At 39.9% G+C, this 26,385-nt stretch overlaps 1 protein-coding gene across 1 annotated transcript in view; it reads left to right on the forward strand.

The window, feature by feature from the left end:
* The first annotated feature begins 231 nt into the window (after positions 1-231).
* Positions 232-26,385, forward strand: part of RASA1 (RAS p21 protein activator 1) — a 63,397-nt gene continuing 37,243 nt past the window's right edge. The window contains exons 1-6 of the mRNA XM_035563173.2: positions 232-727; positions 16,206-16,355; positions 20,139-20,274; positions 21,102-21,172; positions 23,847-23,964; positions 24,987-25,018. Of these exons, the coding sequence (XP_035419066.1) occupies positions 354-727; positions 16,206-16,355; positions 20,139-20,274; positions 21,102-21,172; positions 23,847-23,964; positions 24,987-25,018 (881 nt within the window). The 5' untranslated portion in view covers positions 232-353. The remainder of the gene's footprint in view (positions 728-16,205; positions 16,356-20,138; positions 20,275-21,101; positions 21,173-23,846; positions 23,965-24,986; positions 25,019-26,385) is intronic.

A 26,385-nucleotide genomic window follows, 5' to 3' on the forward strand; every position in this document is an offset into this window, starting at 1 on the left:
CCCATGCCCGCCTCCCTCCTTCCCTCCCCCGCCCCGCGCTCGCTCTCGCTGTCTGTCCGTCCGTCCGTCCGTCCGTCCGTCCGTCCGTCCGGGGGGGGGGGGGGGGGCGGGGTGAGGGCTCGTGGAAGGGGAGGGAGCTGGGGCTGGGGGCGGAATGAAGCGGCGGTGGTGGCGCAGCTCTGGGGAGCTTCCCTGAGCAGCCCTCCCTGCCTGCCCCATCCCCGCTCCTGCTCCCGGCTCGGCTCCGCCGGGGAAGTTTCGGCTCGCCTCGCCCCGCCGGGGCGGGGCTGGTCCCGGCTGCGGGGCCCCTTTTGTCGCCGCCTCCCCCCGGCCGGAGGGGGGCGAGGCTCACGATGATGGCGGCCGAGGCCGGGGCTGAGGAGGGCGGCTCGGTTTCCTCGGCCGCTGCCGCCGCCGCCGCCGAAGCGGGGCCGTGCCGGGCCAAGGGTCCGTGCCCGCAGGGCCCCTTCCCGGGTGCCGTGCCCCCTCTGTGCTCGGCGCTGGGGCTGATGGCGGTGGGCTCGGGGCCTGCCGCCCCTCCGGCAGCGCCCGCACCCGGCACGGAGCCGGCCGAGCCCGGTGCCGCAGCCGCCGCCGCCTTCCCCCCGCTGCCGCCGCCGCCCCCGGCCGGGGCTCTGGGGGCGGTGGACGAAGGCGACTCGCTGGACGGCCCGGAGTACGAGGAGGAGGAGGTGGCCATCCCGCTCAACGCGCCCCCCACCAACCAGTGAGTAGCTGCGACCCGGCGGAAAGCCGCCCCCACGGCGGCCCGGCCCGGTTCTGCGCCCCCCCGGCCCCTTTTTCTGCCCCTCCGAGGGCGCGGGGCCCCCGGCCGGGCTCTGACGGCTCCCCCAGGACAGCATCCAGCAGCAACACCTTTGTTTTTCCAGGCAGAGAGCACGGCGATCTTCCTCAGAACACCATCAACCAATACTTTTTTTTTTTTCTTTAAACCAAATCTCAACACGTGGTGCGAAGTAATTCTTCCACCCTGTAATCATTTAGCATGCCATATCCCTCTCCCCGCCCCCTCCCAAAGCACAGTTCCTAACATCCAGCTTTCCCCCCTCATACACAAGCACCTCCAAAGTGGTGTGCACGTGTTAGCTTTTTTTGTCCTTCCTCTGGAGGGGTGTAAATTCACCGTTGAAACATGTTTTTGAAATGAGCCTTCCACTGTTTTAAAGTACTACTGGACCGTGTGTTTCTATAAACCCAGCTTACTTTGCTGCTCAGCCAACTCGAAGTTGTTCCTAGTAAGGTTGTGTTCGGAGAGGAGAGGCAGGTTAAGAAGAAAATCAGGTAAATCTCTGGTTAGGTTTCATTACCATCATCCTTCCATTAGGGCTAACCAGGATCCTGCAGAGCAGTAACACAGGGAATTTCGCACTTAGAGCGGTTCTGTGTTAATACTGCGTGAAATGCAGGATTTGATAATGTTATGTAGAGCTCATGTAATTAGTGAGTACTCTAAGCACAACCTCTGGCTTTAAGTGTAGGAAGTCTGCAAGTTTTTGTAAAGCACTGCAAGCCCTGTGTTCGAACAGAAAATGGTCCTCTTAGCAGGTATCTTGTTATTTAAAAAATGAAATTGCTTTGGAAGCTTAAAAGCTTTCATTGGTGCCTAGAAATATATTATTCCTGAAGTTTCAGTAACTGTAGCAGACGATTTAGGATTGCAAGGTGGTGGCTGGCAGATGGATTCAGGTTACAGGTCAGAAGGGTAATCTGAAAACCGATGTGAATTTGGGTTCTTTTTTCACCTTCTCTTGTGACCCCACTATCAGGGAGTTAACTTTTGTACTTTCGGGTATTTCCGAGATTTCAGGAGCCATTGCAGTCGTGAGGAGGACATAAAATGTAATATTAAAGGATTCCTTTTAAATTTCTCTCTCTAACCTTGACAGACTTCCTTTGTTCTTTTAATTCCTTCATTTTTTTATGGAAGTTTGCGAACTTAAGGCCTTGTTTTGTGAAGACAGTGTTTGAATAGTCTTTAACTTGCGGGCCTCACTAATGAGCTAGAATACGATTAGGCAGTTTTGACAAAGGGTAAGGAGGGAAATAGAAGCGCATAAAAGTGAAGTTACTTTGTCTATCAAGTCAGCGAGAAACAGAATTCTGTGCTTCTGGTTTTCTCTCTGAAAGATCAGGCTGCTGCTTCTGTTTGACCCGTCTGTGTTCCAGAGAGAAAGCAGGCTATTTTGGAAGTAACTTTAGAGAGTGGGGTAATTATTTATAAGTAATCACCCGTTTGATGCTGAATAGCTGCTATGACCTGGACAAATTTGAGCAGGTTTTGCTGTCGGAATATTGCCGTGTGACTCACGTGCTGGTGTGATGGTGAACTTGTGTAAAAGAGGATGTTAGCATTCTGACAAGTGCATGCTCGGGGAGGACTGCAGAGACCCTGATTTTGTTTTTGTTAACAGCACTGCTCACCTTGCTGACACAAAAGGGGCACTCAAATCTCTGCAGCGCCAGGCATTCAGTAGCTGAGTGTTCTGCCCTAGGAGAATCCTTAACAGAGAGGAAATCTAAGAAATAAAGTACTTAAAGATTAATTGGAAGCACTTACTGCTGTAATAAACTGTTTTTTTCTTTGTAACTTTATCTTTGGTATGTGACTTCTCAGTAAACAAAATCTGAAGTGGGTTGATTTAATATAGTTGGCCTTTTTCATTCATCTTGTCTGCAGTTGTTAGTTTTTACCACTCTTTGTTAAGCCATTTACATTGGCAATATGTTGCTAGTAAAATGCATCCTCTCAGTGCTGTTTTATTTTGGAAGGGCCCTGTGTTTGTAGCCAGACTGTTTGCTTCTGTGGAGTTGAACACTTAGTGTATTACCAAAACAGAGTTCAGCATTATCTACAATCTTATGTAAGGAAAAGTCCAGTACAAATTTTTAAGAACAACGATCGAATTTGTAACGTAGATTAAATTTCTCCAGTTGGATACGATTGCAAAGCTGCTGTTCCATTTGTTTAAATACGACTGCCAGCTCCACCCTTTCCCACTTCCTCCTAATTCATTCAGCTTTTATGGGAGGCATACATGGTTGGCCTGATGGATAATTCTGTGATTCTGTCAAACAGTTTTGTTTCTTTGTCCTGTTTGCTTACAGGATAATGTGTGTACATCAGAAAATGGGGAGTGCTCTTCAGTCCTAGCTTTGCATTGTGTAGCATTATCTCCTGTACAAGAACAAAAAGACATTTTCTTTTTATTCCACAACAATAACCACTAACTAGTCCGCTTTGTCCTCCCTTGGACATGCATCACATTTCAGGATTTACTGAATTGTTGGTTACTGACTCCAAACAAAAAAATCTGGTAAAAGTCGCTTCTAGTGTTTCCTAGTTTGTACTCTGGTCTGAAATTGGGTCTTTATGCATAAAATGAAATGAAGCTTTGTGTGTGAACTTACACACAACTTTATAACATTATCTCCTGATTTGTTTAGCAAATTAAAAAAAAAAAAAATCTGAGTGAATTCCCAGTTTGCAAGTTTTAGGCCATAAAGTTGTTACAGACCAGATATTTTTTGTAGATTAGGTTTTTAAACACCGTATACTTGTCATGCTGGTTTTTACAGTAGCTAACCTGAAGAGATGGGAAATGAAGCAGATGCAAGTTCTGCACTTCCCATCAGGATGCTGTAAATATAGTTTGTTCAGAGCAGTCAGGATGTGTTCGTCTTTGCTAGCAAGCACCTAATACACTTAATTTCCTCTTTTCTCTTCCACATACCTAAGGAGAAGGGGAATATGTCTTCTCTTAATGTGTTTTCCTTAATTTTCTAGCACTGGGAGGAGATTACCAGCACGTAACAGGTTCACTGTATTCAGAAGCTCAGAATTCCCAAGTAGGGTTGATATTTATCTTCTTTGATCCCGATTGGAGTTGACTCGAGACTTGTCTGTTTAGTGTGTGTGTGTGTGGGGGGGGGGGTGTTCAGTTTTCTGGAGTATGGCAGTCGCGTGTTTATATTGTAGTTTAATGCTGGGTGGGAAGCACAGGATGCTAGGGAATAAAATGGGCAATTCTGTGTTTTTTTTTTTTCTGTGCTTTCTTCCCCATCTGCAAAGCTCACCGACAGACTGATGGCGATCTGAAATGGTGCAAGGAAATGGCCTTCAAAACTAATGAGTGAATGCTGCTTAATTTAGTAAAAAAAAAAAAACACAAGTATGTGAAATACTTTATAGTTATTCAGGCATTTGACTAAATATTTAGTCGGCAGGATTATTTGGGATCTTAGTGTTCCATTAAGGTAGCAGAAGCAGTTCTTGGATGTTTCAACAAAATTCACATTTTCATATGGTGTTTTTAAAGCAGTGATTAGCAGTTTTAAATGGAAACAAGTTGAAATTGAAAGCCATCAACCTAACAAAATGAAACAGGCTGTCAAAATACTGTCTGGTTAAAACAAAATCTTACCCAAAGCAGATGTATTCGTAGAGTAGCTCGTGGTATCTGTTGAGGCAATATATTAGGGAGAAAAAGCTGCAAACAGAGAGATGGGTAGAGAAATAGCGTCGCAAGCAAAGACTACATGAAAGAATATTTTTGTCTGAACGTGGTGTGAATTATAGTTTCTTGAGGTAAGTCTGTCAAAGGTGGCAAGCCCAGAGTTGTGCAATATTTGTTTATTTGAGTAACTAATAAGAAAAGATTTTTTCTTTCCCTGAATAATGGTTGAGGATCATTTTCCATTCCAGTGAATAAGTCTATTGCAGTGAGAGCTGAGGGGAAATAACATTGGCATATGCAGTTAGGTTCTATATAAGCAATAAAAAATGAAATGGGATGAAACTTGATTTTAGCATATGAAGTTCTTTTCTGTTTAGCAGTTAATGCTGTTAGCAGGTAAACTTTTCCTCTCTCGGAAAGCAAGGTATTCCCCTTCCACAGGGAGCAGAAGTCGATAAATTAATTACATAAAGATGCTGGTTAGCGTACTGATTGGGTCGCTTACAAAATAGACTTGAAGAGAAGTCTGGCTTTATCTCTGGCTGAGTATGTGGCGTTAGAAATACACGGTGAAGAGCAGCAGAACAAAATTGCACCTAACCATATATAGGAAGCAAAGCAGTAAGTGCACTGACATGATAGGTACATATATTGAAGGAAGCTTCAGATGAAGAAAAACAGAAGTGGGAAAGCATTCGGTGCTAGTGAAAGTCTGAGGAGGGATTTTCAGTACTTCTAGCTAACATCGGATGCTGTCCTTTCATCTAAGGAGTGAATGCTTTCTTGACCAGCACTTTATCTAGTTTTTGTTGTGTCACATACTGACTCCGAGAATACCAGTGTGGGACTTGTGCGCTCCATCTACTGTCCTGCCCTTTTGAGGAGCACAGTATTGCACCATGTTCTCCTCACCTTTTGTTTTAATGTCTGGTGGCAGTGGGGGGAAACACCATCTTACCAGTGGGGCATGGGTCTCTTCGGCGATGGGCCCCATCTGTAGGCTCAGCCATAAATTCTTAGGGCTCATACAGTAGTTTTCCACTTTGCCTGTATCTTCCTTTCTCATTTAATAAAAACAGTGAAGGCTTGGTACGTATCTCACTGGAGGGTGCAGCAGGAGGGAGGAGAAGGTGTTTTAATGTGGCCCTTGTGCTTTGTAGAAGTATCCCTGTGGAACAATTCTGCATTCCTCTGCCTTCTGCCAGAGTACGCTCAGCACCAGTAAGATGTTACTGTCACTCAGATGCTTGTCAGGGTCCTAATACTGTTCTGTATACTTGCAGACAGTCTTCAGTAGTCTTTATTTGTTATCTAAAATACCTGCTCTGTTGCTCTGGAATGGAAGAAAAGTGTTTTTTTTGTTTTTTTTTAAAGCTGAATCTGTCTTTGTATTATGTTTTGTATTGAAGGTGATGGGGAGAGGTCAGCGCTGATTGCTGAGGGGGAGATTATACTGGTGGCCTTCTATAGTGAGGTCCCTGGCATGGTGACGGGGGAAGATGAGTGAATATTGTTTACTCATCTTTAATGTGACTTTTTCACGCTGTCTCACGTAACATCATTGCAGACAAGCTGGTGGTGTGCGAGTTAGCTACGGGGGCAGTGCGGTGGGTTGGAAACCAGCTGGGAGGTCGGGCCCAGAGGGTGGTGGTGATGGGTTGGGTTGGAGGCCAGGCACTGGTGGTGATTCCCAGGGCCTGTAGCATTTGAACACACACAACCTCAGTGCTGGGACAGGATGAGCCCTCATCAGCAAGTTCCCGACCGATACGGACCCGGAGAGATGTCTGCACCAGGTGGGTGGGCTGCCATTTGGAGAGACCTGGACAGGCTGGAGAACTGGGCTCCATGGGACCTCTTGAAGTTCAGCAGAGGCAGCACAAAGCTACTAGCCCTGTAAAGGACTGACTGACATCGTTACATGCTGGGGGCTGACTGCCTGGCAAGCAGCTCTGCAGAGCCACACTGGGACCGAGTGGGCCTGATGGACAGCGAGCTGACCAGGAGCAAGAAGTGCATGTTCGCAGCAAAACAGGTGAACAGCAGTGTCCTGGGTGGCACTGTGAGGAGCATCAGAGGTGATTTCTTCCTCTGCTCAGTGCTGCTCAGACACATCTAAGGTGCTGCATGTAGTGCTGGGCTCCCAGTGGGAGAGACTTGGGCTTAGAGCAGTGAGGCCAGTGCAGGGACACCAAGGTGATGGGTTGGGCTGGAGAAGAGGAGGCTCAGAGGGATCTTATCCATGTGTACAAGTACCTGATGGGGAAGGGATGAGGATGGGGGAGCAAGGCTCTCCTCAGCGCTGCCCACTCACAGGACAAGACTCAGTGGGAATGAATGAAAAAACTTGAAAATCCATTTAAATACAGAAAAAAAAAAACACTTTTTTTTTAGTTGTGAGGGTAGTCAAACACTGTGTTGTGGTTTAACCCGGCTGGCAGCTAAATACCACACAGCCATTTGCTCACCCTCCCCCTCCCTCTCTGGGATGGGGGAGAGAAACGGGAAAGTGAAGCCTGTGAGTTGAGATAAAGACAGTTTATTAAGACAGGAAAATAATAATAATAATGGTAATAGTATTACTAATAATAATGTGTACGAAACAAGTGATGCACAATGCAATTGCTCACCACCCATTGACCGATGCCCAGCCTATCCCCGAGCAGCCGGCACCCCCACCCCGGCTAGCCACCCCTATATATTGTTCAGCATGACGTCAGATGGTATGGAATACCCCTTTGGCCAGTTTGGGTCAGCTGTCCTGGGTCTGTCCCCTCCCAGCTCCTGCTGCACCCCCAGCCTGCCCGCTAGCAGGACAGAGCGAGAAGCTGAAAAGTCCTTGGCTTGGTGTAAGCACTGCTCTACAACAATTAAAACATCAGCATGTTATCAGCGCTCTTCTCATCCTAATCCAAAATATAGCACCCTACCAGCTACTGAGAGGAAAATTAACTCTGTCCTAACAGAAACCAGGACACACTGTAACAGATTGCCCTGAGAGATTGTGGAGTCCCCATCCTTGCAGGTACTTGTAACCCAGCTGCATGTGGCTGGGAGCAGCCTGCTGTAGCTGACCCTGCTTGAGGAGCACTGGGGGGCATGGCAGCTACAAACCCCATGGTCGTTTCCAACAAAAATGATTCTGTATGTGTGTAAATATGTTGATGGTATAGTTGAGGGTGAGTGTTATGGGACTTACTTGCTGAAAATTGTTACTTGAAGTACTGTGGAGTCACATCAGTGGCAGTAGCTAATAGCAAACGTTTTAAAGGAAAGCACAAGAAATCCTTAAGTGGGTAAAATAGAATATTTCACTACTTTCCATGTAGGCAGATCTCCTAATTTCTGTAGCAAAAGCTCAAGAATTTGCCTTTTAAAAATTCTAGCATATCTAATAGTGCTGCTTAAATATTTAATCAGTTTGCTCGCAATGTGTACATTTTCCTTTTGAAGTTATCTCTCTATTACATTAATTTGTATATGTTAATAATTGTATACAAACCAGTGCTGCTAAGTAAACTTGAAAGCTACAGGCCCATTTGAGGGAAGAAGGACACTCAATGTACCCAGACAGGGTTCTGCTCAGTTAAAGGCCTGATTCTTCTGATGATGGTACAGGGTTTTTGTGGCAAGGTTTTGGTAGCAGGGGGCTGCAAGGGTGGCCTCTGTGAGAAGAATCCAGCAGCTGCCCCATGTCAGAGAGGAGCCAGCTCCAGCTGCTCCAAAAGGGACCCGCCGCTGGAGATCCTGAAGAGCTGCTGCCTGTGGGCAGCCCCCGCAGGCTCAGTTCGGGAAGGACGGCATCCCGTGGGAGGGACCCCACGTGGAGCAGGGGCAGAGAGGGAAGGAGCAATGGAGACAAAGCGTCAGGGACTGACCGCAGCCGCCAGTCCCCACTTGCTTTGGGGGGAGAAAGTGGAAGAGTGGGTGCTGAGAAGATGGTTTTAGTTTGCTTTTAGTTTCTTAGTCTTCTAGTGATAGGTAATAAATTACATTAATTTCCCTGTGCTGAGTCTGTTTTGCCTGTGATGGTAGCTGGTGAGTGATCCTCCCTGTCTTTACTTCAACCCTCGAGCCCTTTTTCATCCTATTGTTTCCCAGTGATCTTTTGAGGAGAGGGAATGAGAGAGCAGCGTGGTAGTGCTGAGCTGCCATCACTGTGAAACAGCCACAGATGATCAAACCCTAAGAAAAGTGATTCTCATCTTCAAGTTTCAATAACTTATTTATTTTTGTATGTTTTGTTAGTGTTTCCTTTTTTTTGTTGTTGAACTGAAATAGTAACTCTTGTTCATCCTCAAGTAGTAGTTGGGCTTTTATAGGTTTATACTTTCCTTAGGTTGGAATATTGATGCTAATGTGGAGATGTTACAGTTGCATGTATTTGAAGAAGTTGACTGTGTAGTCTCTACACAGAGAATATTTAAAATTTTACCCTTTTCTGTTAAAGGTTACTGGCATTGCCCAAGCAGGAGCATATATATAATTTTTCTCATTTGTAGTTACTTAACAGATGTTTGGGCAAGGGTTTCTTCTGTGGACTTCCAGTTACAGAGCGCACAGCTTTCTTTTCTGCAGTAGTTTCAAGAAACAATGTACATTTATCCAATCTTTGCTAATCAGCTCAGGAATCATATTGTACTTCTGTGTAGAGTGGTGAATGATTTTTTTCTGAAACATTTGGTCTGTTATCCAGTCCTCCTGTTTTTTGTAAAATTATGCAGATGTATGCAAATATTCTCCCATACTTCTACACACACACAAGGATATTCTGTCCGTGGCTTACTTACTGGATTTTGTGTGGTTATTTCATAGATAAATTGTATCAACCTTTTCTACATATAAAACTTAACCAACCATTAATCAATTAATTCCTTTTCTGTATCTCCATTTATTAGTAAGCAGTGGCAAAGACTTTACGAAATTCATGTTTGGATATTTTGTGAATTTAGAGGACTGGGAATTACTTGCATTGTCTTGTTCAAGCCACAGCCGGTTCTCTGTACCTTTTCCCTAGATTTTTTTTCTTGGAGGGCTTTTTGTGCTTTCTGAGCATCTGGGGAGGGTTGTTTTTTTTTGTTGTTTTTTTTTACTGTTTGGCAACCGAAGGGGTGCTAGGGAAATGTCTTCCAAAACCAAAATGTAACAAAGCCTCTGTAGTAATTGTCTCTTAATTCAAGTATAGGATCAGGAGTTTTTATTTTACTTAGCTCTACACACAGTTCTTTTGTGTCATGCTATTGGATTCAGTGGTATATGGATTGTGTAGCATAGGGTACATCCCATCACTGTTCTGTTGCATCTGGGAAGCAGTGGACACCTTTTATTTATGCACTGTTCCTCATTTTATTTATACTGTATAACTGTCAGGTTTTTCTCATTACAGCAGCAGTTCTCCATGGGTGAGAGGCCGGGAAGCGTTCTAGCATGCAGAGCAGGGTGAGAGTGAAGCATGAAACAAAAAACTGTGCTTGATTAGTTTGGGATGTAACCCAGAGCTGTGCTGCTGGCAGGGAGCTGAAGGCAAGGGCTCAGCAGAAGAAGAGGCAGAGAATTTCTGTTTCTATCTCAGTTCTGTGGGGCTTCTGATGAGCAGAGCCACTGTAGCAGGTTGAGCGATAAAAGGACAATGAGAAAGCCCAAGAAGGTTGGAAGTAGGAGGTGAGGCAGATGGAGGAGGAAGGTTAAGGAGCCACTGGTACATTTCCTGAAATTAGTGGCAGACAAGACAGCTAAAAATCCCAGAAATTCCTTAATTGTTGCTAAAGATTATATGCTGACTTGCATAGCAATGTTGACATTGCTTTTGTAGCTTCTTCATCACTCTTGGCATAATTAGAAAAGGCCTATCTTTCACCAGAAAGCACATGTAGGAAGCATGCATGAATAGGAAACTTTTGCTAAAAATGGGAAATGTCTTGCTAAAAGCTGTAGTGAGTTCCAGAATTTACTTCCGAAGTTGACCTTTCAGTAAGAAAATGAGAGTTTCAAGAGCTGTTTTTTGGTTTATTTATCTGTATTTATCTTGTTTATTGGTGGCTTTTGCAAAAAGGAGATAGCAGTCAGTGTTCGTTTTAGTAAATGTATATTAGATAAGATTGAAAGAACTCCTTGGCTTTCCTTTGTTGTCTATTGTGCTGTTGTCAGATCTTTTTTAAAGTTTACTACACCTCGTATCCTTGAAATAATGGAAATGTTTAGAACCTCACTTTCCTTAAAGTTATTTAAATGTATTGCCTTTTGGATTACCTCATTTTTTTTGTCCTAGCTTGGTCTTTTTTTAAGAGGTACAGAGGTTTTTGTTTGAGATGTTTTTTTAAATTTTTCCTCAAATCCACGGTTGTGTTATTCTCTGCTGAAAGCATTTTAGTGGCTTTCAGAGGCATGTGCAAGTACCAGGGTGGGATTCCCTGTGGGACCGAAGTCTGTCAGTTGCTTCCTACGTGGCCCTGTTTTCTACTTGCTGTTTTTAAGGGGTTTTAGAACAGAAAAACGGTATAAGATAATTGTATTAGGTTTACATGCGCGCTGCCTCTGCATAAAAAAATGCATACAAAACAGATTAAAAAACACGAACACATTTAGAAGAAGAGTATGAAACAGTCTCTAATTTCATACGTGCTGGACAAAGAACCACCTACAATGCTTCAGGTTATTTTCAGCTTGTTTCAGTATCTTACAGGTGAGTACAGTACAGCAAATGACGCCTATTTGCAGAGCTTTTTTCTGGCAGGAAGTTTTTTCTGGCAGGAAGTGATGTTGAGAACTGCAAAGACCCTGTCAAAAAATTGCTAATTATGGAATGGTAAGTAACGAGAGCTCGTGTAGTCTCAGGAAGTGATAACAAGAATCCGTAATGTGTGAGAGGTACTGTGAAAGGCAGTGGCTGAATTAATAGGGAGGGAGCTCTGACCACGTCTCCTGGAAGTTCTCTGCTTCTTCTAATATGTTTTGTTGGAGCAGCAGGGTATGGCTAAGAGGTGCTTTGAGTGAAGTGGATAAGGCGTTTGATGATGAATTCTCCTCTGCACTGTAACGTGTGTTCTAGGTATCCCATTATTAACAGTATCTTCATTTCTGCTAGGTTGCTCAAAAACACTTAGGCAGTCCTTCATTGCTCTTCTGTGTTCCCTCTCCTTGACCTGCTGTGTGTCCAAGTGAAAGTTGCAGGGTACTGAAATGGTGAGATGTTTGATGGAACAGCATGTCTTCGTATCTGTGCCTTTCTCCCATGCAAAAAGGAAATAACATAAATATGAAAGGATTTGTTTGACCCTTGTGACATGCTTCCACACAGTGGCAGCTGCCTCCTTCCAGATGGTAAGTCCACCATCTGCTGCCTTGCTGCCAACAGCCTGTGTCTGGTGTGGACCTTGTGGAGTGCCCCTGGTGGGGGCAGAGAGTCCTGTTAGCAGCGTACCGTGAGCTTGCTGGAGGGATGCGTGCGGTCTAACCACCTTCCTGCTCCCAGGAGGACGTGCTGCCTGGGTCTAACGAGGCAGGTGAGACCAGGGTGCTGCTATCTATGGACTCTTCTCTGCTGGCCCAGGGTAGCAGCTCTGCCGCTGCTCACTCCATGGGGTGCACAACCTGCTGTAGGGCTCTCTGTCACCAGGAGCATCCTCCCGTGCGGCTGCGTGGTGCTCGTGTGCTTGTGGAAACAGTAAGCCATGACACTGAGTTTGCATCCTCTCTGTTTGCTGTAATTAAGATTATGGTACAGGTTTGAATAGGCTGCTTTGTATTTAAACTGGTGGAAGGATTTTCTTGCACATTATCATGTTGGTTTGTGAAATGTGGAAGTCTGTTATTGATTCTCTTGGAATTAAAATGAAGGTCACCGAATGGATAATGAGCTTGTTACAGCAGTGGTAAAACTGCTGGTCATGGAAACAACAACCTAAGTTGTGATTCATAGTTAGACGTTTTGTAGTTGAATCACTCCATAACCTTCTGTGACAATTTTCTCTTTTCATACCTTTCATAACAGCTCTTGTGTTGTTAGGACATTAGCTGTTTGATTCAGAATGTCATTTAATTATGTTTGCCCACAACACTGTGAAAATAGTGGATTATCAGCATATAAAATTTTGCAAAGTTCATGTTGGAAATACAGATGTATTCCTAGATGGGACTAGGCAAGGAAATAGAGGTGGCTCCCTAGGAACGATAGGGATCTTGTCATTGTCAGTGATGAAGGATGTACGTGTAAGTAGTTTTGAGTTACTCTTCTGAGTGCACACATGGTAAGAGTCACAGCCAGAGGGGCAGCTTTCTACTTAATGAACAGCTAGGCAAGTTGTTGGGTGTGATACCTTCCTATCCAAACCTTGATACATGTAGTGCTCTGCAGCTAGGACCCCATTTTACCTCTGTGAGGAGGCTATATTTGATAAAAAATTAAGACGTCATGTTAAATGTTGCTTTTAATTGTGCACACATTAAACCTGAAGCTGTTCTGGCTGCAGAAATGCTGAAGCTGTTGACCTTGACCTATAGAGCTCACAATGTTGCAGAGCCTTCTAAGAGGAAAAGGTAGATTTTACTTACATGTTTTGCAGAAACGCTGAACTCAGGCTTCACAGAGATGCCTGATTGAGGGCTAAAGGCATAGAATCTGGAGTTTATTTCGGACTGGTCCCATCCTTCAGAGCGCTCTGTGCTCTTTATTGTCTGATGAATTTACAGTGATTAGGATTGCTGCTGTAGTTTAGTCATTTCTGATGCACTTTTTTGGCTAGCATTGATTATTGGATGGATATTCCTTTATAACTGATAACACACCGTAATTGATCTTAGTATTTTTCAGTAGTGTGAATTTGTGATCAGTAACCTGGTTGGTATTGAAAGAAAAGTTGATCTGTGGATGTATTTCAAATAAAAAAAAAAAAAGTCTTAGCAAGTATTGAAAAAGATAATTCTTATAATTAATGCTTCATTGAGCACTTGATATCTATAAATGCAATAAAGTATGGCAATTTTATAAACTATTATTTGCTATTTACTGTTAAACTGCTTTAAGGTAAAGCTGAAAATTTGCAGAGCACATCTTCGTATAATACTGAAGTCAGGTGAGAGCTGGGTGAAGTATAAGATGTACACTTTCAACAATAAAGCCTTCTTGCACTCTTCTGCACTGTATTGCTTGACTGAAGTGGTTCTCTAGTGATGAAACTCGAGTCTCTGGAAAAATACAGTTATTTCCCGACAAGCATTTTGCTTACTCTAATGGTATCTTGAAAGCTTGTACTTCAGTGTGTATCCTGTTTTCTAAAGATGTGTGCTATCTACAGAGGCTTCCTGAGGATATCACTTGAGCTGTTTTCTGCTATCGTTGCTGAGTATTGACTCTGCTCTACTGACATTTGTATCTCACCTTCCCATCAGCTGCTAGTGAAGTTCAGGGTTAACACGTGTTTTTGTAGCTCGTGGTGTAGAGTAGTTTATTCATTACACTAATGCATAGTGAACTGCAGAATACAACATACTTTGTGTCAGCTGCAAGTATTTCAAGTATGTGCTCAGTGGCATTGAACAGACAGTTTTATTTTAGAAAACAACCCTTTTCTGAGATAAGGGGACAAACATTGTTGAGCCTTGCTTATTCCTTAACTAATAATGTATATCTTCAGTTATGCTTGGTACAAAACTGTTGAATGGGAGAGACTAAGTATGTTGTGTTTTACTTTAGGGGAAGTAATCTGCACTGTGTTTGATACACCAACATCTGTGTCACCAGCAGGGAGGGTGTTCTCTTTATTTAGAGCTTCAGGTCTTAAAATTTTGACATCCAGGTTTGTAGTGTATTACTGACTACCATTGTAAGAAATCACAGTCCCCTTCAAAAACATTGAACTTTTTTTTTCTTCTAGTAATTTTGCTTTTTTGTTTTCCTAGTATATTTTTATTAGCAATTTGCATTCTTATTAGCACTCCCACCTTCCCCATTTTGAAGGTATGCCTTTAAGTCTGGTATTGAAACATGATGTGTCCCTCAACAGAGCCCAGATTATTTTTCTTGAGTGGGTGATAAATAGGAACAAATAAAAGCGTAGTGAGCCTATTGTTAGTTTAAAATAGGCTCCGTGGAATGCTGGTTTCAAAGAATTTCTTGATCAGGAAGGTTTCTTCAGTCTCAGGGGAGTTTTTCTGCTTCAAGAAAGCCAGTCTGTCCAGAAGAGCAAAGCCCAGTTGTGATGTGTGCTCATAATGAACAACCTTGGGTTCAAGCCACTGACGTGCCCATCGACAAGCAGGATATTTCATCCTAGAGAGTTCAAAACAGACTCCTGATTTTTGTTTTGTTTCCCATTGAACTCTCCGAATGGGGCAGTGCAGACTGTATGCGAGCTGGCTGTTTCTGCCAGCAGCGAGGAGGCTGTGTTGCTCTGGAATGTGGTGAGACACATCTCTCTAACCTGGCTGGTACGGCTGTACAGACAAAGCGGCACTTCTTCTGGTTTAGCTTGTTTCCAGCAGGATGAGGAAGAGAAGCAAGGAGAGCTACACCAGCAAGAATACAGCTTTGCCAGGGTAAACAGTATCTACGCTGGTGCACGTAATGCTTATCTGTACAGCCTATCTGGTTTTCGTTCTGAGGCAAGCCCTCAAAGAAAACTTTTGATTTTGCTTCCATTTCATAGAAAAAGTGTATCTGGCCAGATTTTATCAACAGCCCAGCTGTATTTTTTTAAGAGGTAATTTTCATATCTGTTCCAAAATGCATTTTTTATAGCATGAGAGACACACACAAACAGGTAGAATCAATAGGTGACTGAAGTAGTAAATACTATAAAACAGTGATAGTATGAAAAAGGATGTTTCCTTGAATGTGGAGATTAAAGATTAATTCTAAGCATAGTGAGTTGATAGATGCAGACCTAATAAATTACATTATGTAGCTCCAGAACGTGCTGCAGCTTTGTAAATGGTATGGGTGTTTTTCCTTGTAAAAGGTGATGAGAACACCACTTGACTTTGCATTTTAATTACTGTCTCCGTTGCTGCTCTTTTTTTCTTTTTAGTGCTAAACCTAATGCTTAATCATTTGGGATCGAAAGAGAATTCTGACAAAAGCATGTAAATAAAAGAATTGAGGTAATGCTAATTAATGCTTTGCTGCTAAGCCTTACCTTTACTTTACAGATGGAAGTGCTCTTTTGTCATTTTCTGCAGTCTGTGATTTGCCACGCATCTGTAGTTGCTTTTAATTTATAGGGTATGAATTGTGTTTAGGAAGGGCTCTTTTGGGACTGGATCGTGATCTGGTGACTGCCGTCACTCCAGTTTGATGCAGGCTTTGCTACCAGGATATCTGTGTGTGTGAGCTGAGGAAAGGCTGTTACAAATCACTTCTACAATTTGTGTTTTAGGAAACTCCAGCCTGAACTGAAGCCCAGGCAGGCTTAAAATACAACAGTCTTCAAGTCAGACGTCACCTCTAGTTCTGTTTATTTAAAACAAGCAAACTGGGGAAGGGGGAAAAGATGATATGTAGAGCTTCTGCCCCATGGGATGGTTCAAAATGTGAGTTATTTGGTTATCTGAAATCTGTGCTGTCTTAAAAGCACTTACTGGGAGGTTGCACATGTAAATATGTAGTAACTTTGAAGGAAAAGATAACAATTGTATCAGTTCCAACTGAAAGCTTTCTCTGGTCTCACAGATGTATTCTGTAAGAATAAATGAAAATGTTAAGTTCTAAGGACACCCACTGTAATTCTTTTTCAGGTGGTATCATGGAAAACTTGACAGAACAATTGCAGAAGAACGTCTTCGACAGGCGGGAAAACCTGGAAGTTACCTTATTCGAGAGAGTGATCGGAGACCAGGTTCATTTGTGCTTTCATTCCTTAGTAAAACAAATGTCAATCACTTTAGGTGAGAATTAAATGTTTTCTTTTAAAATACTGTAATTTTTTTTTTTTTAGAACACAGTACAGACAGCGATAACCACTATTATATTATAATATTTTTGGCTTTTTATTCTTTTATGGTACCGCTTTTAACTTGTGCTTAGTTGTTTTAAAATACACTACTTAAGAATCACTTTATAGGCTAAAGAACAAAAATATGAGGAAACCCTCACAGGAGAGAGGCTCGTCTGAAGTTGTTGTTAATAGACTTAAAGTAACATGCAGGTTTCATTAGTCAGCCACAGAGACTGTTTTCGGTCTGTTTCTCAGTACTGATTTTTAGCTCACAGGACGGACTTCAATGTTAAAGTGCTAGCAAATATGATCGCTTCCTTATTTTTAAGAAAATAGCGAGAGGAAATTAAGAGATTATGTATTTAATAATCAAAGGGTTTGCTTGAAACAGCTTTCAGTACATGTTAGAATTAATTGTTCTAAATACAAATAGCCCTTTATACAAAACTGTAACTAGGATTATTTCACCATTGGCAAGCTGTGTAAATTAGTAAGTTCGTTTATTCATTAATGTAAATGAGATGCATTCTGAGAAAAGTATGAATGTTAGTTAGTAAGTAAGTATTGTGTTGCAGTGTAATGTTCACCTTCACCAAATAGGAGAGCAAGTAGGAAAAATATAGGCAAAATAGGAAGGCAAGATTCTTTGTCAGTAGAAGAAACCTTTCTCAGTGGTCTTGATAGAAACAAATACAAAGTAAACTTTTCAACTTCTGAAAGCAGGAATTATCCAGGATACCAACAGGTGAGCCACTATGTGTGTGGTTTACAAATATGGGGAGTTTTTGGATTCATCTGCTCTGAGATTAAATGTAGTTCAGAGGTCCTGATCTAGCATTGACATGAGCTCCTAATTCCACTAAATGCAGGCGCACAAATAGCACAAATGTAGTACACAAATAGTATCTCATGTTTGCATCTTGCCATCTGAGCTAACAATTTCAACTTTTCAGCTGTATTGATACTCACTTGGGAACTGGTACCTGTCTAGCAGTAGCAGAAAATTAAACTATATTTATGGTTTCTTTCTAGTACTGCTCTACAGTCCTGCGTTATCTTTAATAATTTTAGGTTCTTGAAGCCAACCTCAGGGCACTTGAATATTGGTTCATGCCCACCACAGAAGTGTTGCTGGCATCTCAGGTAGAAAATGTTCTCCAACAGTTTCCAATTCCTTAAGGAAAGGGCCCTTACTATATTTCCCAACCTTAAATAATCTTGCATTCCAAGATCCATAAAATGCACCAAGGAAATCAATTTGTGTTTTGTTGATACTGTTCTTCAGAGATTGGACAAATTTTAATCTCATTTGCTGAACATGTATTTTTCTTTCTTAATAAAAAGGCAAGTCCTACGCTCAAGAATATTTTCAAACTTAACAATGTTAGTCAAGGTAATTTCAAACAAATACAGGAATCGATCTCCTGTGTCCCACAGGGTAAAAGTGCTCTCTCCGCCAGAGCTTGATCTTTGCCATTCGCAGTCTGCCAGAAATGGGTGAAACTGTCATTGCTAAACAATCTTCCCCATATTTTGTTTCCAAAAAGTATTATTTCCCCCAGTTATTTCCCTAAAAATTCCAGCATTTTGGGTAAAAATGCTTGTGTACCATATGATTGATGGCTAGCATATGGATCTATTAAAACAATCTATTTTCACAGAAGTGATACATTTTTTTAGTGAGTTACTGCATGATACCAATTATTGTAAAGGAAAATATTTATCTTCTAATCTTGCCCTTCAGGATTGTCTGGGATTACAAAAGTCTTTTTATATATATTGGCTCTGTGTTCCAAGGAAGTTTTTGTTTAAGCTTGAAATAATAATCTGAAACACTATATTTCAGTTAGAACCTAATCTCTATTGAGTAATTCACGAAGGATCTTGCCGAAAATATGCCAAAAGATCTAGTCTAAATCCTTAAAGTTATATTGTTGACTTCCCTTTCAATGCTGTATGCTTAAACTTCAGATTTCATCTCTGAAAATACACCTTTATTTAGATTTTACACTGTTGTTTTGGAGAAATAATTCAGTTCAAAGAACTGCCTGAGAATAAATAATTTTAACGTATGAGATTACTGACCTGTTAAAGAAAACGGGAGTAAAAACAGAAGAAAGCAGCTGCAGATAAGTAGTATGCTCATTTTGGATGAGAGATAAGTTTCGTGGCAGTTGACTTTTTTTCCTTTTGTTTCTGAATTGTGCCCAATCATTATAAAGGGATTAAGCAGTGGAATGCTGAGAAGATTCAGATATGTTTATTCTTTGTAGTACTATTTATTTTGAAATATCCTTGAGATAATTTTTCTCTCTTCTGGAAACTGGAGAGAGAATTAACATGAGTTCTTAGATTTTAAGTTTTTCCTTAATAAGCAAAATATGCTTAGTTTGTTGATAATCTGTTTCTCTCTTTCTTATACTTTATTGCATATATTTTCTCAACTGATCAAAATAGTATATATACACTTAGACTTCCGTTTGTAAAGGTGCACCGTCAGATATTTTTAAAATGATTCCAACACTCTGCAACAAGAATTCCGGAGAAAAATAGGAGGACTTTTCTATTTATGACACAACTTATTGGAAACTGCAGCTGCAGGTTTTCTGAAAACAGATGATGATGTTTTATGGTTGTACCAGAAATAATAATTTTTATACAGATGAGCGTCTCTTCACCTTTTCACTTTGTGTAACTAAATAAGCAGTTCAGTCCCTGTGCCAGCATCTACTCCCTGCTCCCAGCTGCTTTCCAGATAACCCTTTAAGAATGTGAGCTGTTACAAAGGGCTGCTGTCACATCTGTATTGCTGGAAAAACTCAGGTCCACTTGATGCCACCGGTTTACATACTTCCTGTTGTTTCTTTGGATTGTCTGGTCAAAAGTGCTAGTTGTTTCAAATTAAGTACTTCTTTACATTTGCAAATGATTCTTGATTATAGCAGGAATGCTTTTAATACTGTTAATCCTTTTGCCTAGATCAATTATTTCTGACTGCTTTTAGAATTTGTATTGAATAGCAATGAGAACAGATGTGGTACCTTCAATTTTTTATGACAGTGTTTTCATGAATCTGTATTTTAAGAAAAACACATCCTTGAAATAATAAAACAGTTTTGTAAGAATTCTTTGTTGTATTAAAATACTGAAAATGTTCCGTAAGCTTTTCCCTGTCAATTAGCAAATACTGCTGTTTTTTTAAATTTGAAGTAAAAGGAGATATTTTAATTATTCCAAATAATTTCTTAATTTTTAATATGGACACCAAACTAACTGCAAGAAAGTGACTATTTTTGAAGATGTTTTAGTTTTCTGCATTCTATAATCAAGTGCAGTTTTTTATTGTTAAAATAATATGATACTTTATTAAATACGTACATGTATGTCCTGCATGATACACATGGTAGCATTGTTGCATCTACTAGAGCACTCTGTCAGTTTTCCAGGGCACTGATTACATTTTTCTGTTTAGTTTATTTCATTTAGTTCTAGCAAATTTTATGGCTTTTTTCCTCTTCCTTTACAGACATCAGTAATTTTAGGTGAAATATCCACTAGTTAAGGTTTGCACATCTATGTGCAGAGCTTGTAATACTGTATTTTATTGAATGTAGACACTCTGCTTTAAAACTTGAAACTATCTAATTTCCTTTTGCTTTAAAAAAAAAAAAGGTAAAAAGAACTATCTGTAGAAAAAATTCCCTATCTCAAGCTTCCTTTTTTTTATTAACAGGATTATTGCCATGTGTGGAGACTATTATATTGGTGGACGTCGCTTTGCTTCACTCTCAGACTTAATTGGTTATTACAGTCATGTGTCTTGTTTGTTGAAGGGGGAAAAGCTATTATTTCCAGTAGCACCTCCAGAGGCAAGTAGTAACATTTTTACAGTAATATTTCTAAGAGCCATTTACTTAAATATATTGGTATCATTAATCAGTACTCATAGTTTTCTGTAGAGAAGAAAAATCACTGTGGAAAGCTCCCCAGCATCCTACATAGGCTCAGCATATCATGAGGTATAAGGAATATATTAAAAATGCATTCTTACTGATGGAAAATAATGAAAAAAAATTGCTGTTTAATGAATTTTTTTTAATGAAAGCTAGGTACTGGGTATTGCTGTTACCTCCAAAAGTAGCAATAGCATTGCAAGTGAACAGACATAAACAAGAAAATATGCAGTTCTTGGCTAGTAAAGACTACCACTGTAGTATAGACAACCTTTATTGTTTTGTGATATTTGTGTATCTAACAAAGATTTCCAAATATTCATACCTTGGATAATCAAGGTTTCTGAAAATGGGGCATCTTTCAATTTCTCATTGCTAAAACCATGCAAACAAAACCTAAAAATGTTCCTGATAGTTAAAATTCTTTAAATTTCCATTGTAATTGAAAGAAATTTCAGAAGTATACTTCCATGAGAATTAGCTTATTAGTAATGTATTTTCAAGATGAGAACATAAGCTATCTGTCATGCTACAAAAAGAAACAAAGTGAGATCTCTGTAACTCTTAAGTGTGTGAATTGTATTTTTAGTGGTTTTAAGCTTGGAAAATCTAATGCTGTCAAGAGGGATATAGGTGACTATTACAAATCCTTTTCTTCAGAATAGCACAGTGTTGGGGAGAGGAGTTCTGCACTCACAAGCAAGTGAGAAGTGTTATTTTTGCTCTCTTCTTTTAAATTGTAGCCTGTGGAGGACAGAAGGAGAGTTCGAGCAATTCTGCCTTACACCAAAGTGCCAGAAACTGATGAAATAAGGTATGTTTTAATATAGGTAGTAGCAGTTCTGAGATTCTCAGAGTATGTATAGGTACTAATAAGGATTTAAGTATGCATTCATGTGCAATATGAACATCTTTTTCCAGTAGAATATTGTTAGCTTAAAGGATGATGCTTCTGTTTTTGTTGTTGTGGGACATAACAATAACACTTTTTTCCCCTCTGTATACTACTTTGTGTTGTATGGGAAGTTGCATTAGATTGTTAGAACTAAAATTAATTACGTTTCTCAGGTAAGTTTTATAAAGGCCTATATTTTTCTTAAAGAGGATAAATTTGTGTATGGAAAAAATTCTGTGCAAAAGTGTCTCACAAATATTTGAAATAAATGTTTTAGGCTTTTTTCCCTTAATTGCCTATAGGGAGTAGCTAGTAGCAGATAAATAGTTCAAGGCAAACTAATCCTGCCCACCAGAAAGAGAATGTGAGCGTTGACTGCCTAAAAATTTTGTTTTTTTAATGTTGCTCCTTTTTTCTTAGTTCAAAAAAAGGCACTTGCTATGCTATTTCAAAAAGGCTTCTGACGTTCTAGTATGTATTTTGTTGTCTGTGCTTAGAAACTTTCATTTGCTGTGACCGTTACTTGAAGTTCTCATTGCTTGTCTATTCTTCAAATAAAGCAAGAATGATTCTTGCTTCCCTTCTCATCCCCTCCTCCTTTCAAAAAGTCTGTATTGAACGAATGTTATTTCAATGTGTAATCTCCAGTAATTTAAGATTTTAAAAGGTTACTGAAGTATGCTGGTTTATCGTAACTTTGTTACGCTGTTACTCATTTCCTTTCTAACATTGATGCCTCAAGAATTTCTTAAGGATTCTCTGTGTGTTGTGCTTCTCTTGAATTTTCATGATGCTCTGCATATGTGGGAAGGAAACAAATCCAACAGTCCCATCTCCAATTGAACATCATATGCTAGTTACTTGGAGTGAAAATGCTTTCCTGAGATACCAGATATTTTTTTTCAAATGGAAAAGAGGGTTTCAAAGAGGTTTGCAATGATTTTTAGTCTAATGAGACCGTCTTGGTTTCACAAGTTGATTTAACATTCCAAGTGAATTGGGAATTGGCTTGCTTTTAGAAGTATTGATCTAAGATACATCTGGGCTCGATGATCTTTGTAGGTCCTTTTCAACTGAACTATTCTAATTTCCAGCAATACAGAAAAAGATATGAGAGCCTTCTATCCTCATTAGAATGGAAATTCATCCCATAGCTTGCAGCCTAATCCAGTCTGACCTCTTTAATGAATGATGTGATGATAGTTATCATTGAGGTGATGATTTTCTAAGCAGGGGAGAAGAAAGGGTGGTAAGGCAAGGAGGGAACTCTAATTACACATTTCAAGTAAGACTTCTTACTACGCGTAAGAATAAAAATATCAATCAAGTCCAGTACGTGCTTACTGCACTTAACTTACAGGAGAAAAACATTTTGTTACTTTTCTACAATTTTTATTGTGATAGCAAATGATATCTTTTCTCTCTGTTCCAGGATACAGCTGAAATGCAGAGCTTTGAGATAGGCTTATGAGATCATGGTTAAAATAATTCTGTTCCTGGCATTGCCCGGAACAAAGTTCTCAGTTTGTTCTGGGTTAAATGAATGTACTCTGTGATTCAGTGAATCTTGACTGAAAACTGTAAATACTGATGAGGATATTAAAGTTAATAGTATTGCAGGATTAATTTCAGCATGTCATCCATGCAGCAACTTACTGTGTAGTTCTTCATAATAGAGCTGATGTAGGGTGCTCTTGCTGGCTGCCACCCATTCTTACAGTTAAGGTTCATTAGCAGATGAGTTAATTCCATGTTCCATTAGGCTTTTTTTATTTTTGCTGTTGGCTTTATGCATGATTTTAATGCCTTTTTTGTTAGCCATCTCAAATGAGAGAAATGTTCTTTGAAATTTGCTGTGTAATTTTGGACTGGATTTGTAGTTAATGAGCTTCAGTGTCTTATAGATACTTCCCGTACCCTTGATGCATCATCTAACTTGATTGAGAAGTCCTGCTATGCTACAGTGAAAGGCTTACATGTGACCTGAGTTTGGGATAACTTAAGGAATAACTTACCCAAACCTTCAAGTAATGAAGCTTCATTAGGCATGTTAATGCTTCTTATTTATGCTTTTCTTGTAGCTGATTGCATGGCTTTTCCAGTAACTATTCTGTACTCTCTTTGTAGCACGTTTTCCTATGTGAGAACATAAATAACAGATGTTTCATGGGCTTCTGTTACACAAGATTAGATTTCAATGAAAGGAGTATTATTTTCCTCCAGACTATTAATGGCATTTTGATTGCTTTACTGGTGTTTTATATTTGATCCATCTTGAAAAAAGAAAAGTATTACTATCTTCTAATACTGTCGTGTTATTTCTGTTTTATGCATTTTTAGTACACTTCAAAGTTGACAGAATTGAAATATGTATTACATTTTGAATGTAAATTAAAGAAATATAAATATTCATATATGATAGCCACTTAAACAGTGAGAAAAATACACATGGTATGCTTGGAATATCAATGTATTTTCATAAGCAGATTATCTCAAATGTTTTGCTGAAATTCTGCTCAAGAATTCATTGTGTTCATTAAAGCTTGTATTGTGATTGTATTTCTAACTTTGTTATCACTGTAATTTTCTTTAGTTTCCTTAAAGGAGACATGTTTATTGTCCATAATGAATTGGAAGATGGCTGGATGTGGGTTACAAACCTACGTACAGATGAACAAGGTCTTATTGTAGAAGACCTGGTAGAAGAAGTGGTAAGTAATTTTATATTCAAATCTTTGTGTATATATCTTTTTGTGTGTGCATATAAATAAATACGTGTAAAATACTGAAATAAACCAAAATCAGTGACACTTAACTGCCTCATTTTCAATTACGTGATTTTTTTTCTCAGCCTAGTAATTGGATCTAAAAAAATTTGGTTTTAAAAAAAGTATGAAAAACATTTAAGCCCAATTCAGTATCAAAAAAGCACTTAACGCACATGTTGTCCAAAGAACAACAAATGAATGGTACTGCCAATTTGCTAAGCAGTTCCATAAACTCATCTGTCTTTGTAAAGAATCTGCTGGTCATATAATTGCATTTGTGATTTACATTTGTGAAAGTTTCGTGGCAAACTGTACAGGGTATAGTTTTACGTTGTGGCAGGCCTTTCTTTTAAGGTCAATACATAAAAAGTGTTAGTGAATTAGTTGTACCTGGAATGCTTCTAGTTGCACCTAGTATGCTAACTCAAGAAGTTAACCAGATGACCTGCAGGTAACAGAGTTTACTGCAAGAGAAGAGATGGTTTAAAGGACTTACTAAACAGGAGGTTTTTCTTTTATTTTTTCTTAAAGCTCAGCATTGCTTTGGATGTTTTCCTGTGCGGCATATGTATTTTGCTATTAGTGGAATTACTTGCAGCTGCTTCTCACAGATCCAAGTGACGATGTGAATGGCTAAATTGAACTGGTAGTACTAGAATGTTAAACGGGAGACTTCTATATCAGTGGTGAAGTTAACCTTAGGAAAGCTGAGTTTTAAAATTTACCATCTCTAAAGAAAGGTTTGAAACATGACAAATAAAATCATTTGAAATATTGTATTTTGGCTGAATATTCACTTAGTGAATGAAGAGGAAAACTTTTCACAGAGTTGCAATAAGCCCTTTAGTTCAAAATATCGTAGGCTACTTAGTTTTTTTTCTACAGAAGGTCTTAGTTCAGAAAATAAAATTCATAGGTTAACTTCTACTGTTTTCATGCACTTACTGTGTTAATTTTCTCATTAGGGAAGAGAAGAAGATCCACATGAAGGCAAAATGTAAGGATTTTTTATTTTTTTAATTAATAACAAATCATAAAATAACTGATTGTAAACTTCAGCTATGAGGTTTCCTGACTTTTGGGAAGATGAACAGAAGATAATGATTTTTTGACTTAGGACAAAAGAATATTTCTATATTAGCTGCTAAAGGTGCACAGATAATTGACGTGAAAGTCTTGTAAGTCTCAAAAGCCTATAATTCAGGGATTTTTCACTGTTAAAATCATCAATGAATCCCTGTATAATCACTTTCAGCCAAAATATGCACATTGGAATATTTCATTAGGATTGTGTTTACTTTAGAGGTAACCTTTTTCAGATCTGCTTAACTGTAAATGCTGGAGAGAGCAAAGTACCATTACAAGAATGACAGTGTAATAATTACACTTTCTCTCCATTAGTTTCGTGTAACCACACTTAAACTTTGAAGATGAAAGACAGAGGGCCATGTGGTGGTTGTTGTATTTGCTTGGAATACTTGAAAAGTTTTCAAGAGTGAATACATTTCAGGTTTAACAATGTATTGATATGGCAAACTGTTGATAGTTACATTGCTTTGAGTAGTACAGAAGAGTGGCCAAAATAAGGTTCAGAAAACCGCAAGTAGCTTGATTATTTTGTCTGTCCTGCATTTGCTTGCGATAATGGCAGCTGCTGCTTCCTGCAGCTGTTGCCCTGTTTGCTTTCTCCAAAAGGCTGATGGCTGAAGAAGGCATTTCTTATTATCTTAACGGGAGAAGAAACATCACTGCTGGGTTGTTTTCTCACTGTTCCCTAATATTCTGCTGGTCAGTTTAGCAGTAAGAATTCTTTCAAATATAGGATTACTTTTTTTAATTTACAAAGCAGTTTGTAGCAGATGTTTGGAGTTTCGTTGCTTTGTCCACAGTTATGCTACTGTGTCCACAGTCTGCTACTCCGAAGAATTCCAGGGAGACAACAAATCCTTCAATGTTTGGTAGCCAGAAATGACCTTCTAAATGTAGTACAGAAAAAAAGTTAGAAATAGAGCTCATTTTAGATGCATAAGATGGGCTTCTGCATTTTTTCCCCCTACTCGACATGAAATGTAATGAAGTTCAGGCCATATTTTTTAGGTTTCCGTTAAAGGACAGAATGAGCTCTTAAGTTGTAGCATGTGGTGTGCCACATGTAAACTGAACAGCCCTGTAATGTCAGTACTGTACAATCACAAGCGTCAGGCTGAGACTCACGGAGGCTGCTGAACTTCCTTAGGGCATTCCTCTGACACAGGGCTCTGCAGAACATAAAAGGTGTGAGATTAAAGCAGTTTGTGTTCAACAGAACTAGGTTTTATTCCCACTGCTTCTGCCAAAATTGGTTTGATTTTTTTCTTTACTGTA

Source organism: Cygnus atratus, chromosome Z (genome assembly GCF_013377495.2).
Source record: "Cygnus atratus isolate AKBS03 ecotype Queensland, Australia chromosome Z, CAtr_DNAZoo_HiC_assembly, whole genome shotgun sequence".
Classification (NCBI taxonomy): Eukaryota; Metazoa; Chordata; class Aves; order Anseriformes; family Anatidae; genus Cygnus; species Cygnus atratus.